Source organism: Crotalus tigris, unplaced genomic scaffold, assembly GCF_016545835.1.
Source record: "Crotalus tigris isolate CLP2741 ecotype Arizona unplaced genomic scaffold, ASM1654583v1 scf7180000018486.1709376, whole genome shotgun sequence".
Classification (NCBI taxonomy): domain Eukaryota; kingdom Metazoa; phylum Chordata; class Lepidosauria; order Squamata; family Viperidae; genus Crotalus; species Crotalus tigris.
Genome location: NW_024097034.1, coordinates 448061 through 463547, shown reverse-complemented (window position 1 = coordinate 463547; position 15487 = coordinate 448061). Strand labels below are relative to the sequence as shown.

General features: G+C 37.0%; 1 protein-coding gene across 4 annotated transcripts in view; it reads right to left on the bottom strand.

Annotated features, from left to right (window-relative positions):
- The window catches only part of ARID4B (AT-rich interaction domain 4B), a 98517-nt gene that overhangs the window by 82633 nt on the left and 397 nt on the right, over window positions 1-15487 (bottom strand). Inside the window, exons 1-2 of one of the 4 annotated variants that reach the window (XM_039352993.1) lie at window positions 15041-15147; window positions 14474-14536 (exon numbers count right to left, since the gene is read on the bottom strand). In XM_039352993.1, coding sequence (XP_039208927.1) covers window positions 14474-14479 — 6 coding nt within the window. In that variant the 5' untranslated portion in view covers window positions 14480-14536; window positions 15041-15147. Of the gene's footprint in view, window positions 1-14473; window positions 14537-14853; window positions 14974-15040; window positions 15148-15487 lie in introns of those variants that run through there. The other 3 variants (XM_039352992.1, XM_039352995.1, XM_039352994.1) reach the window with 3 other exon arrangements.

The window sequence follows — 15487 nt, the reverse complement described above, 5'->3', positions numbered from 1 at the left end:
CCACTTACCCCAATTGAAGCTATTCTGAGCTTAATCCTTCCCAGCCCTGAGTCTCAGTAAGGCAAGGGCCTGCCTCCAACTCCCCACCCCATCTTCCACCAAACCATGCAGCCCCAGCCACTCCAGCCTGCCGAACAAGTGCCATCAAGCATTCAATCACTCAGCTTCCTTCTCTCCCACTTCCTGATACAACCTTTCACCTTCTGCACCCAGTTTGAGCAAAAGTATCCCACTGCCTTTTCTGTGCTATCCCAGGCACTTCAGTTTCTCTGGCTTCCTGTACATGGCTCACCAGTAGAACAACACCAACCATTAAGTCCATGAAGTTCCAGCAGGTATTCATTTCCTTAGCTGCCTTCTTTCCAACTTCTGTGCATCAACATTTGGCACCCAACTGCCATGGCCAAACTAGAAGTTGCTCGCTGTCCTTGTCTCCTTTTTAGATCTGACTTCTCTGGCAAACATTTCCTATATGTGACTCCCTAAGCACTGTTTTCAGAAAGCTGTGCTGTCTTCCAGCTTTCAAAGGCAGCACAGCTTTACCAAGACAGCACTCAGATAACCGTATGTAGGAAATGTTCACCAGAGAAGATGGGTCAAAAAATGAGACAACAAAGACAGTGAGGCACTTCTGCTTCACCTGCTGGGTGCAAAAGGTGAAAGATTGATGCAGGGAAACAAGAAAGAAGACAGCTGGGCAAATTAATGCTTGCTGAAGATTGCTGGGGCAGCTGAGCCTCACTGGGGCATGGCAAACAACCACAGAGGCACATGATTATGAGGCTGCTTACTGCCCTGCAAGGCAAGGTGCAGGCAACCAGAAAGAGTATACATGGGGGAGGCAAGATAGATAGATGGCAGAAGTTGAAGTGCCCCTTCAGTTATAAGTGCAGGTGAGCTGAATTTTGTTCATGTAACCATGAAGATTACTAACAAATGGTCAGAATTTGAGTATTACCTGTAAATGAAACTCCTCACAACTTAGTATTCAGCAAGTGTTTACTATCTTTCACGTTTGGAAAGACTACTGTACTGAAGTATATTCACCATACTTCAGACACTCCATAAATTTCTATGACAGAATTTAAATCAGACATCAAATAATGAAACAACAGCAACTGGGGATGCCCCCTTATTTCTGTTCCCTTCCAGATTTATTTTCTTTGCCATCGTTGTTCTTTTTCTAATATTTTGTCTATTTTATGGTCTGGCCAATTTTAACTTGCAAGCAGATGGTATTTCTTGCAGATATCACAGTAAACCACTGTTGCTACTTTGTCATAAATGCATCATTATTGCTACTTTTTCATTCATATGTAATTTTGAAATTGTTATTATGGTTGGCACACAGTCAGATGCTTAGACTGGAACTGGCATTTTTATCCACCTATCAAATCCTTTCCAAGGACCTGGGATAGGCAGATAATATTATTATTATTATTAAGGTAGAAAAAAGGGGTAAGGCAGTAATCCTAGAACACGGGTGTTAAACTCGCCGCATCATGTGATGTGTCACAATGCATTGTGACATTTTTTGCATTGCTGGAGCTGGAGTGGGCGCATCCTCCACATGATGCAACCAGCCTGCGGGCCGTCAGTTTGACACCCCTGTCCTAGAACTTTGTAAGACCTATAGCAGCTCCTTCTCTTCTACATCAGCACATTCAGGTTCTTTCCCCATCTTCATTCCTCTAATTTCTACTTCTAGAACAACTATGTGAGAAGACATTGTGGCTTGACAAAATCCAGCATGACCATTAAAATAAAGGCATTAAACTGCTGGGATTCTGCATAATCAGCCACAGAGTAGTGATTTGAAATAAGGTTGTGGGCAAGATACAGGCCATGTTCACCATATGATAAGCTATTATTTGCTTTGCGACAGTAAGTTACAGCTGGCTAGATACACCCAACCATCTAAGCTGTGAACCACAATTTACTAATCAAAATGGCAGGATTCAAATATATTAAGCCATTTAAACCATTACACACACACACACACACACACTATATAAAGAACTGTTTAAAACCTCTAAAACTCTTAAATGACTTGGTAAAGAGATAAGATTTTATTGTCGCTCCCAAGCTCTATTAACAATGGGCTTGCCTCAGTTATAGTATATCCAACTTATGTAATTATATGTATCAAAGAGGGGGGGGGAAGGAAACAAAAAAATGAGAGAGTAACGTCACATGCCCATTCCAGAAAGTACTGTAAAGAGTAAAGGAGAAACCTCCTCTGTAAAAAGCTGCAAACATGGGTAGAAATAGACAGACAGACAGACAGGACAAGACAGAACAGACTTTCCTAATCAGCCATAAATTACGCTGAGGTGTGTGTGTGGGTGTGTGGGTATGGGTGTGTCTGTGTGGCAGGGGGGTCATTGTAACATTGTGCTATAAGTTGTATTGCTTCTGATGTCATTTCTTTTGTATCATGATTAGCACTCAGAATGCTACATAACTCTGACTATCGTTACTGATCTCCTAGCTGACAGAACTAAACATATCTATTTTTGTTATGTGTCTTAGATATTTCAGCCAGAACACTATAGTAGGAGGCAAGGCAACAAACAATGTTAGAGAGCCAAGTTCATTTCAGAGAAATGTATTCCACAGTTGAAAGTAATGGCAAAGAAAGGACAAAGTGAGAAGAATAAATTAATTTTAAGTTGGATACAAAGCAACTTGTTGGGGGAAGGGCATTTCTGACTACCAGACATTTATTTGACCATAGAGCTACTATATTGACATTATATTGCTTTTGTTTAAAACCAAGTAGAACTGGACCATTCTTATTTCAGAAATGGTTATCTAGATATCCTAAAAGGAAGCTCTCAGCCATGTAACTTAATAATAGCCATTTGTATGTGTCTTGTGCACCTGAAACAGACAAATAATATTTCTAGTCATACAGGAGTCATTCACAGCCATCATAGCTAACCTTTATCAATAATCTATCCTCCATGAATAGCTTACTCTTTCAAAAGATACATAAGTTATTGCCGACGATCTGGTAAATCATGCTTGAACTGAAAATGGTTCAAATATTCTGGCACTACCACATTTTGCTTTTGGGAGAGAGAGGCAATGGACACAGAAACAGAAGAAGAAAACTAATTAGTGAACTAGTTTGTGTACTAATGAAATGCATGCTTTTGTTAGCCTCCAACCTACTATCAGCAGATCACTTTGACTAGATGACTTGGTTCCAAAAGTAACTGTGGACCAATAATAATTTCTATCTACAGAACTCTCAATGTTAACTGAATTTTTTTATAAACAAAAAAAGTTACAAACTCTCAGAAAGCATAGAAGAGCTCCACAATAAGATACACGTGAAAAAAAAATAAAGCTATACAAGGTGTCCTCTCTAATCACATATTTAAGGAAACATTTTTCTTTTCCATTTTTATCTATTCATAATAAGAGATTCACATCCCACAGAACTCTGATCTACTACAATGTTTCTCAAACTTTACAATGTTATGACTTCTTCGAGGTTTTTATGCTAATTCCAGGACATCTACAATCTACAGAAGTCTAACCTCTCAGATGTAAACATAGAATACAAGCCTCCAGTTCTCATGGCCAAGAACAGTCAAAATCAGCTGACTTGAATGACTCCTCCCTTCTCACTTGCCCTTTGTTGAACAAACTGACACTTAAAAGTTTACTTGGGAGCTGTGCTTTTGCAATCTGTTCCATGGGACTGTAGACTCTCTATCCATTCAATCCATACTCGGCAGAACAAAATTCAAATGTGTAAACTTGGAGAGATGGTCTTTGGTGCAACTTTGTCTTATCCCACCTTTTTTGGAATGGGAAGAACTGTATCATTCAACCAATGCTCTTCCTTTCTTGAAGGAAGAAGTATTGCAGTTCTGCTGTGGTAGGCTAGATATTTTGAATTATGACCCATCTCCTTTTCTGGCCTTCTGTGAGAGCAGAAGTTGATGTTCTTAGTACGATTGCTATGCCAAACTTCTCATCAAATAGATGGGCTATTGCCTGATTGGCTACATGTTCCATCTTTAATTGTTGCCATCTAACACTGAGAGAGTAGAGAAGGGGAGGTAAATTTGGTATGACGAATAAGAGGGATCACTATACCTAAAGCTGAGAAGGTTTCTAAAATGGGGAAACTCCTAGTAAACAGGCAGAAGAGATGGAAATTCTTCCCATTCCTGCAGTTTATTATGAGTTATAAGGTGGTGAGAAAGGCTATTCAATCTCTCGTGACTAGAAAGAAATGCAGCTGGCAATTCCAGGTGAACAAGAAACAAGGGAAGGAGAAACTAAAGAAGGAGATGGTATAAGGACTGAAGCTGACAAAGGAGGAACCAATTAGTTTAAGGTAATCCATAATGGTTATATAAACATGGAAGCAACTAAGACTAGAAAAGGAATGGTCAAAGATTCATTTACAATCAAGGGCACCAGAAAAAGGTCTAGAATTTAAAGTCTGTGGCAGACATATGTATATATAGGGCCCAATTTATATGCAAAATAGGCATATTTTCCACAAATATACAAGTTCTTTCTTGCCTTTAATAAAGATAATTTTAGCTATGTCAAATCTGTGAAACCTGTAATGTTGGCTACTTACTGAAGCACACTGAGTTTGTAAAGCAGTGTTTCCCATCTTTGGTAATTTTCAGGTGTATAGACTTCAAATCCCAGAATTCCACAGTCAGTATAGCCATTGTTAAGTATGATACAATGAGAGTTGAAAATCCCCGTACCTGGAATTTGCCAAGGCTGGGAAACACTGCTTCAGAGAATCAAGATTCATTGACATGTCTTTTGTGAAATCAACTTTGGCTATTTAATACCTGTAACTTTCTAACTTTTTATAATCTCACCAGCAGAACAGATTAATGTTAGATTTTAGTTCTTTGGCACTACTAATTTGAGTGATCTTACTTATAGATGAAATTTAGTAATAACTTGTAAAGTTCCTTTTATAAAAAAAGAAATGTGCAATCCAAAAGTTAGATATCAACTATACAATGTATATAGTCTAGTTAAATTTAAAACTACATAGAATAAAGCAAGTTACTATAAAAACTGAAAACTATTATTAATAGCATTTTCCCCCTACCAATGATAATAGCAGTGTTCCAATATCTTAGGATTTGCCACAAAGAAAAGGGAGTCAAGCTATTCTCCAAAGCACCTGAGGGCGGGACAAGAAGCAATGGATGGAAACTACTCAAGGAGAGAAGCAACCTAGAACTAAGGGGAAACTTCCTAATAGTAAGTACAATTAATCAGTGGAACAACTTACCTCCAGAAGTTGCGAATGCTCCAATCCTGGAAGTTTTTAAGAAGAGACTGGACAACCATTTGTCTGAAATGGTATAGGTTTTCTGCCTAAGCAGGGGACTGGATTAGAAGACCTCCAAGGTCCCTTCTAACTCTGTCTATTCTATTCTATTCTATTCTATTCTATTCTATTCTATTCTATTCTATTCTATTCTACTCTATTCTATTCTATTCTATTCTACTCTACTCTACTCTACTCTATTCTTATATTTGGCCAAAGAATACTTCAAAAGTTATTTCTATCAATACAGAGACTTTTCATTAGATTAGATTACTTGGAAACCAGCTTACTACTATATACACTTTTTATAATATTTGCATTTTTCCTTAGAGATTGGAACTGTTTGAATTTTGAAGAATTATAAATAAATATGAGTAATATTAATGTATAAATTAAGACAGCATCTTGAATGAATAGTTGCAATCTCAAAAAAAAAACAAGACATTGAGAACAAGACATTTCTAGGAAAAGCAGTGTTTCTTTTTTATTGGGGAGAGTAATAAAAATATTGGGAGGAAATGGAGAAATGTTTGTAAATGGGTAGGAAGTACAGGTTCATCTTATATATTGATGCTGGATGTCAAGAATAGCATCCTTTAGCTTGGGGTTCTTTCTTTCTAATCAGCATGGCCAAAGTCAAAAATAATCACTGACATTAATAAGATTATAAAAATCCTTAATTGTAATTTCTGTAAGCATTGTAATGAGATTAAAGAGATATGAGAAAAGAACTTATTTTTTAAAAAAAATACAAAATTATTTACTACCTAACTTTCTGATTAAGAAAAATTATGCAAAGATATTAACCACCATGAAATATTTTTTTAAAATGTTTAACAAAAGAATCAAGATTTCCAGCAAACATGCAAAAATTCATATCAGAAAATGAATAAAAATGTATATATTGAACCAGGAATATCACCACACTGTTGAAATCAGTATGAAAATGATGAAAAACAAATACTTTCTCTTAAACTACTAGCAAAATTACCATATATGATTCATGTATTAACTTTTTAAGAAAAGCATTTCTACATAGTGAAGATAAGTAAATCCCTACTAACATGTTAAAAAGACAAAGAAAAATATAATACAAAGAGAAAAATGCTTGGAATGACAAAACTTTGTGTCTGTTAAACAAATTCAGTAAAAACAAAAAATAAAGCAACAACAGCAAAAGCTATACAATGAAAAAAAATCATATATAAATATAATTTGAGAGGAGAAAATATGAACTTTTAAAACAAGGTGCACAAAAACAAGGTATGTCAAACACCGGAAAAGAATTCTATGTAATAGTCACACAAGAGAAAGATTAAAGATAAGAGATTATATCATTATATATTTAGTCAATGCCACAGAGAGGACACACACAAATAAGAATTTAAGAACACTTGGTAATATTGTTAGTACATGGAATGGAATCAGTATAATTCTCATTCCTGAACTACCCAGATTTCTTGGAATGCTATTATGCCCCTGGTTTCTCATATTTCCCAACTTTGACATTTACTTTTCAGATCTAAGAACATGCCCAACATGTGTTGAACATGTACTTGTGTGTTTATTTTAAAAGCTAACACAGATTAATATGAAAATGCAGTTCAAAGAAGTATGAACACAATGTTAGCACATACCAAAACCTGACTAATTTCTCCTACTTTTTTGATGCTGTTACCTGAGAGAAACAACGGAGGAAAAATAGTTGCTATTTGGGGTTTTTCTTTAACATAAATTAATGGAAAAACTATTTCTTCCTTTTAGTTAAAAATAGTTATATACTGAAATCTTTTACAGAGTTCAAACATATTCTTAGCACAAGATATATACAATGACATGCATCAAGAACCAGCCTTGTAATAGTTTCTAACCTCAAAAGATTTTGGGTAGGAGTTGGAGGATCCAAAATGGCAACGCATAAGCTCCTGGCTTGCAATAGGCTTACCATTTCAACCTGGATCAACCCCAGCAACATTACTGGGTACAAACCATCTTTGAGCCATCACTGAGCATTGGTCAAAGGAGGAAACTGCAGAATAACCTCTCTGATCTGCAAAACAACTTCTAGAAACCCAATGGTACAAAGCCTATTCATCACATTCATTAAATCACAAGTTTTCATTCATTTCTTAGTTCTCTGACTGAACCCAATCCTTTATCTCTTCTGATCTAGAAAGTATGCCTGATTTCATATATCTACATATGTCATGCTATGGAATTAAACATAATGGCTGTTCTATCCAATAGATCTTTAGAATGCACTGGGCCAAATCAATAGTAAATCTGCAAGGTATTCTCATTTGCATCAATCTTGTCTCCTTAATATAAAGTTATGAAACTGCTGGAAGAAGATTTGGAATTGTGGAGTGAGGTGCTATCAGTATGGTAATGATAATAATTAAGAAATCAATGCATACGGTGAAAGCTGCTGGGATGCAATACTGAATTACATAAAGATGAAAGTGCAACTGAATCTCAGGTGGGAAGCCTGGCTTACAATATGCATAAACTCTTCAAAAGTTCATAACGTGGGAGTGCTCCTTAATCAGTAACTACTTTATTTTAAATATATATTGCTTAGTTTTATATTTTATTGTTCATAGACTTTATAACTGAATTATTCTGGCAATTTTGGCATGTTTGGATTATATGTTTAAGTACCGTACTTTTTTATCATTGTGTAGACTTATAATATCATTCCAGCACAGATAATTTACCAGCTGTTTTCCAAGATCAGTTCAAAGAGATGGTCTTAATCTTTAAAACATTAAAAAGTGTAGAAGTTGATAATATGAGGCACCTCTCATATTTATATGCACATGGCCAATTACTAATCTCTGCAGAAAAATCCTTGAGCAGCAACTTAGATTGCAAAAGCTCACTTCCTGAGTATGTGGGAAAGGGCATTCTTTTGCTTTGTTCCTAAATAATGAAACACTGATTCTTCAGTTTGTAATTTGGACTCATTCTCTTTGTATTTTAAAATGAAATAAAAGTATTTCTCTGACTTCTTTAAATTGTTAGTAGATATGATTTTATGCTATTTCAGTATGTCTTTCATATTTTTATGTATTATATTCATTACACTTCTGTTTATTATAGCAACTTATAAACAAATAAATATGTGAAACTGCATAAGCTGTTGTTGTCCTCATCTACAAGAGTTGGACAGAGTTATAACAATTCACAATATAGCATAGCACTTCAGAGAAACTTTTTAAGAGAAGCAAGAGAAAATGCCTGCTGTATTAAAGTTCAGCTGTTACAGAACTTCTACGATTTTAGAACAGGACAAATAACTGTATCTAAATAAGGATACTGACACAAATGGTCAGTATACACAAATCACTTTAAACATGTGCAAAAAAGGCATTTCCCTGCACTTAAATTCTGTTCAGAATTTGGGCAACTCAATAAACAACAATTAAAATCAAAACAAAAAAATCTGGCACTCCAACCATCCTCGTCAATTACATCCAACAAGACTATCCACAGGATCCCAACTCACTCTACACAGCTACCTGAGGAAAAAGTCAGCTCTTTGTAGCCTTCTGGAAAGTTAAAAGGATAGAGGTTGCTACAGAAAAGGGACAGTTCCTAGGTCTCATTAGCAGGCAGCATTTGAGGGGGAGGGAGGCCTGGAGCATGCCCAGTCTTAAATAACCTGATGGAGTAGGCAAATATCCTCAGGAAGAACAGGGGTCTGGCAAATAACCTGGCCCCATTATGGATGCATGCACTTTTCAAATATGTTAGGAAATGTCATTAACTTCAATAGACAATATAAGAAAGGTTACAACCTTCTCTCTATAAAGCATGTTATCTACCACTCTGATTCTCTCTTACTATATTACTATGTCACATTTGCTTGCCTCCCACATATGCTTGCCTCCCAACCATAGATTTAGAAATTTATAAAATAGTTCTGATTATAATTAGCTTAGTTTTTAGAGCTAGAAACAAAGTCATCTGCTCTTTTCTCTATACTGTTTGCAGAAAATAATTCTTCCTGATCCATTTTTGCATAAGCTTATGCATGTAACTGCATTTTTATGTACAATATCCACCAATACATTCATTTTCTCAGCACTTTTCCATAATATATGCTATTTTGCACACAGTTTCCCCAATGTATTTTTCATAATTTTATCATAGATTGATAAACCACATGAATGATGACTATTTTACTATTTGGAGAAGAATAAAAAATAAAGAATATAGCTTTGTGATATGCCAGCAACATTTAATTTAAAATGCATTTAAATTGTATTTAATGCAAACTAATTCAGGAAATATGAATTAGTTTTCATTAAATAAATTTAAATAGATTTCCTATCTTCCCTATTAAGAACCAATCTGAATCCAACAAAATTAAAAATTTGTTTAATTACTTTTGAGCAAACATTAAAACACACCTGACATTTTTAGGAAAGGTTTTTTAGAAGGGATCAAAGAAATTACTTCAATGAATTCATGATTCATTTGAAAACAGTGTGCAATTCTCCACGTGATCCTCTCAACAATAAAAGCAAAAAAAGCAATAAAAGCATTAAAAGTAATGGAAAACAAAATTTTCTTAAAGGAAAAACCTGTCACATTTCAACATAGAAAACTACATGATTTCAATAAATTTGTACATCCTTTTGAGATGTATTTTCAATGATATACTGCTGTACTTAATCTGAATACTTGTATAAACATGTAAAACTTAAATATGGTTCACTGAAGTAAGAAAAGTAAGTCAGAAATCTGAACCAAGGGAGATAGGGAGAGGAAAGAAATAACTTCATTTGCTGAATTTCTTTCATCTCAACACTTTCCTTTCTGGTAGGTTTGTTGCTCAACTTAGACTAAGATAAGCTTCTCATCTCATTCAGCCACATATTTATCACATTTTCTTAACTTTGATTCTTCTAAGAATGAATATAAACATGCACTACTTTCAAAAACAAAGATAAAATTGCACCAACAGGAATGAGGCTACAAACTGGAGGCTCCAAACTGGAAAGATGCTTCGTCCCTTCATCTTTTTCAATTCGAAGTAGGAAAAAACATATACCGTAAATGCCGGCGTATAAGACGACTTCTGCGAGCGCTGAAATCGGCGCCAAAGACGGGGGTCGTCTTATACGCCGAGTCGTCTTATACGCCGGAAATACTGGTAGTTTCCGGCGTATAAGACGACGTTCTAGGAATGCGGCCCGGCTATAAAGACGGGGGTCGTCTTATTACGCCGGGTCGCCTTTTACGCCGGCATTTACGGTACTAAACTCCAGTTTTATTTTAGCTAAGTCCAGATTTGTAATTATGTTATTTATTATTTAAAATACACTGCTATGTGTTATATGCCACCCACTATTACATATTGTATGCTACCCAGAGTCACTTGCTTTTGAGATGGGAGGCTCTATAAATTAGATAAATGAAGCCAGAAAAAATTACTCATGGTGCATTATTTAAGACAGTGGTTCTTAACATTTTTGAATGAATTGCCCCCTTGAGCCAAAGAGGAAGTTGTCATCGCCCCCTCCCCCAATATAACCTCTCAATCACAACATAGGAAATAATTCTTCAATTTATGCAAACTTTTTTTGTTTTCTTTAAAATTGTCATCAGGACATATCGATGCAAATAATTTATTTCCAGTCTTTTCCCCATATCTCCCATATTCTGGCCAATAGCGCGCCACTGTATGGGTAGAGGCTGCTGTGCAACGCGCATGAAGATAAGCGATGCATATTCACATATGTACGGCATTCTGTACTGAAGCTAACTGGAGGAACATTTGAAAACACAATTCAATCCACTAATAGCGAGCGATCTGATGTTTTTGTACGACAGATATACAGCGATTCCCTGTACGAGAAAGTCTCAAAAGTGTCCCCAAAACTTCTTGCTCCATTGCCCCCATATCGCCCCTTTTTCGTTCCTTCTCCCCTGCGTCTCCCCTTTTCATTCCATCGCCCCCTGAAAAATGAAATCGCCCCCTGGGGGGCAATATCACCCAGGTTAAGAACCACTGACTTAAGAGACTAATTACAGTAGAATGTATTTAATCAGGATTCCCATTTGCGATCACAAGCTAGGAAATATGCTAAAGATAAACTAAATCCTAATTTGTTTCTCTTTACAGTAAACTCTAGTTTCTATGTACATATACTGTCCTCTCCAAAGAGGATAAAATTAGCATAATCAGATACAAAGTAGATAGGGATTCTGAAATGTTGAAGCATTAATGTCTAGAAGAGTGGTTTGAACACAATCTTCTTCTGCTGGTATTTCCTCTTTTTCCCTGCCTACTTTTCTATCTGATTATCCCTATCTCTAAAAAGTTACAAAGTTCAAAATTTGGCAGAATGTGGTTCTTCTTTTATTCCTATAACTCAAATGTAATTTGAAACTTATAATTACATTCTTATATCACTGTTTTTTTCTAAACAGTATTATTCTACTGCTAACTAATTGGGAATATATTAGAAACTGGCTTCCAACTAGACCCATGGGACATTGTTTTTGTCTCTACATTAATTGAAGACTATTACTGCCAGAAGTGGCTCAGCAGATGATGGACCTAACTGATCGCTCAAAAGGTAAGCAGTGTTGGTGTTGATGGGGGACTACCTGGGAATCCTGGAGTTATTGGTTAAATAAGGAAGTATAAAAAAAGCCCAAAAGAAGGCAAAGCCAAACCACTGCCATCATTGCCAAGAAAACTGCATGGATGGAGTCATGAATTGAAGTGGCTTAAGAAGGTTTTTACCTTTTACTGACAGAACTTACAGCCATTTGAATGGTTGGATAGTTCACTAGTAGCTGGGTTATTCACCACTTGCAAAGTTAGAATGCTAGGAACTTGGTCACACTTTCAGGGACAACTCTTACATTCTATTGACACACAATAGAAACAAGTGATCATATCAAGAGGAGCAGTGATTTTTATTTATCTGGCAGCCGATAGCTAACAGACCAGGCTTGGTTAAGCAAAACTTATTTAATGATGAAAACAAAAGACAAGTTGTTCTTTATATAAGCCTAAAAGACCATAAGCACAGCAGAACAAATTCCAAGAAGAGTACCAGTTTATAATTTTAATCTGAAGAGCAATCATTTTTACTTTATGTATTCTGAAAATTATATCCATTCCACCTTCTCCTATTCAATATTATTTTTAGTTATATTAATGTACAATGATAAGTCCAATTCACACACTATACAAAATTAGAACAAAGAAATTCAGGTTAAAATCCCCATTCATACACAAGGTTCACAGAATAATCTCCAGATAGTCATTATGTAAGCATGCTATCCAGCAGACATATAAATTGGCAGGATAAAACAGTAAGAAAGAAACAAGTACATCAACTTTCTGTCACTGAAAGAGAAGTCAGACAGTAAGATAAACAGACTGGAAAATTTCCCACAACCCTTCAGTTCAGCTGTGACCAAGTTTAGAGAAATAGGATCATATATGCTTCTAGAGACAAGAGATACCAGATTCAAACAGGAGTATCAAAGTAAAATACAAATATTATTCTGAATTCTATTATAGAAATCCACAATGGTATACAAAAAGTAAGGGTCTGGGAGATAATTCATTTGCAAAAGTGCAGCTCATTCCTTAAACAATCACATTGTTTTCAATATTTATAATCTTTTGCTAACTATAATTATTTAGTTTCTAATTTTTAAAATATGTTAATATATATAACAGAAAGCTACTTGTTGAAGCATGGATTAGACATCAGTATCCATACACCCCACTGTCTAAATTATAAAGTAATTTGTAACGTTCATTTTATATACATATTCAATAATTTGTTAAAAATGTAACTGTCAATTTATTAAAAACAATTTATTATATGCAAGAGTCATTGAGCAAAGATGGCACTATAATATAGTTTTCTATTCATAACTTCTCCAATACTCTATATATTTTTAAATTGGTTATTTCTGTAATCATAATTTCTGAACAAAATGAATTTCATCCTAAATCAGTCTTAAATTTCACAAACAATGAAAATAAGTTCTGTAGTTACATGAACAGACACTGCACTAAAATATTCATTTGTTCTCCTTGTTATTGCAAACAATCTTAATACTAATTTCAGAAAGAATATTATATGGAAAAAAGAATCATTATGAAGTTTAATAGCTGAAAACAGCCATACTTGTATGAAGTATTTAATATGTTATTCCTAGAGTTTCAGGCACAGCTGATGTGTAATTACAGCTATCATATCTCTAAAGAAAAGCCTTCCTTAACAGATGAAGTAACTTACAATATTTAATAACAAAGATGGTAGACAAGGCTTATCAATTCCAGTATTTTATACAATGTTTCATTTTCAGTTTTTCAAAACTGTCTTTAGCAGGCTATATGAAATTCAACTTTTACCACAGTTTTAAAAAAATGATGATATTCATGATCAGGATTCCACACCAGATTCTATACTTGTGGATATTGCAAGTTTAAAAATAAGAAACACACTAGATTTTTTTTCATCCCATTTACTTTTAAGATTCTGATCACCAACTGTCAGTGCCTTTCAATTAACAGACACATATACAAATACTGTATCCCCTGGTTAAAAACCTGTATCCCCTGGTTAAAAACCTGTGTTCTTTTTTTTTTTAACACTCTCTACAGCTTGCAGCAATATTTATGCAGTAGATGAATATTGTAAAGATACTTCCGGGAACTCAAACATTTACTTCAACCAGACTCCAGAACAAAGAAAAATACATTACAGCTATCCTTTAATTTCAATGAACAAAACAAAACAAGGTAAAGAAGCCTCCCCAGTACCCCAGAAATAAAAGAAATCCTCCCTTTTCCTCCAGCAAGGTATCAGTTCTGGCCTAAGTAGCCATGTCCTCATTTCCCTTTAAGGTGTTGCAGAAAAAAACTCTAGTACGTTGGATTTACATTTTGCTTTCAGCACACCCAGAACAAGAGTATACAAAAACAAAAAAATTGAAAAAGTCAACTCACATATACATCACTGCCTGAAAGCTAAAGGGAGGAAAATAATCCGCAGGCTGGAACTGAAAACGGCTCCAATACGCACACCAGGGAGTGAAGCTCGGAGAAACATAACCCTCCGCGACGCCCCATTTTCCCCCCCCTCCCATAAGGGGGTTTACCTTCATGATGAACTCAGGCTGCAGCAGAAAAATCCGAAAGCGAATGTGCTGCCAAGGCTGGACCTGAAATTTAAAACAAAGCACTGAGCCACCGCACCATCCCCCTTTTTCAACGGGGCGCGCTCTGCAAGTGTGGGGAGGGGGCCGTTTTGCAGGAACCTCTCCCCTAGTCTCCCATTACCTCTCCGATGCCCTCCCCACAGTTTCCCCTTTTCTCTTACGCCGCCTCTCCGCTCCAGCCACAAAAAGCCGCTGCTCTCGGAGCCCCACACCCGCGGCTGCCTTCCCCCTCACCCGCTGCCTTTGACGCCATTTCTGTCAGAGCAGAAACTTGCCACAACAACAACCGCTTCTTAACAACCCCCCCTCCCTCCGCTTGCCTCCATGCAAGCGACTCTCCGGGCACCGCCACAGAGGGAACAAGCTCTTCACCATCGGCTGGCTAGGCGGGATCTCTATCCCCGAACAAATTGGGGCTAAGTAGAGGGAAAGCGAGATAGGTCAAGAGGTGTCCAGTCCGGACTGAGGTGCTTTCTCGCCCAGGCGCGCGCGCGCACACACACTCACATCCCTGCGGGAGGGGAGGTTTCTCCATTGTACTAGGGACAAGAAGCGGAGATGGGGGCGGCTCGATAAAGCTGCCCTCCTTCTTTTCCGCGTCCCCCTCGCTGCATCTCGAGTCCCAAGCCGCGGCTCCCCGCTTTTTCCCGCAAACTGCCCCTCTCGCTCTCCCCCCCCCAGATTCGCTCTGCTCCTCTCCTCTCTTCTCCCCTCCCCCCGGGGCGGACTCCGCGGTAGGAGTTTCAGCAACAGCCGCAGCTCCTTCTGCTTCAACCGAGCTGGTCGGGAAGCCGGAGAAGGGACGCTCGGGGGCGGCGATGGCGAGCGCCTCCCTCCGAAGCCGGCCGCGGGACTGTCCGCTTTCTCCTCCCGGACTCGGAAGTCCCGGTTCCCGGGAATCTGAAGCGACGAGTGCAGCCGCCGTCGCCGCCGCCTCAACCGAGCAGAAAAACA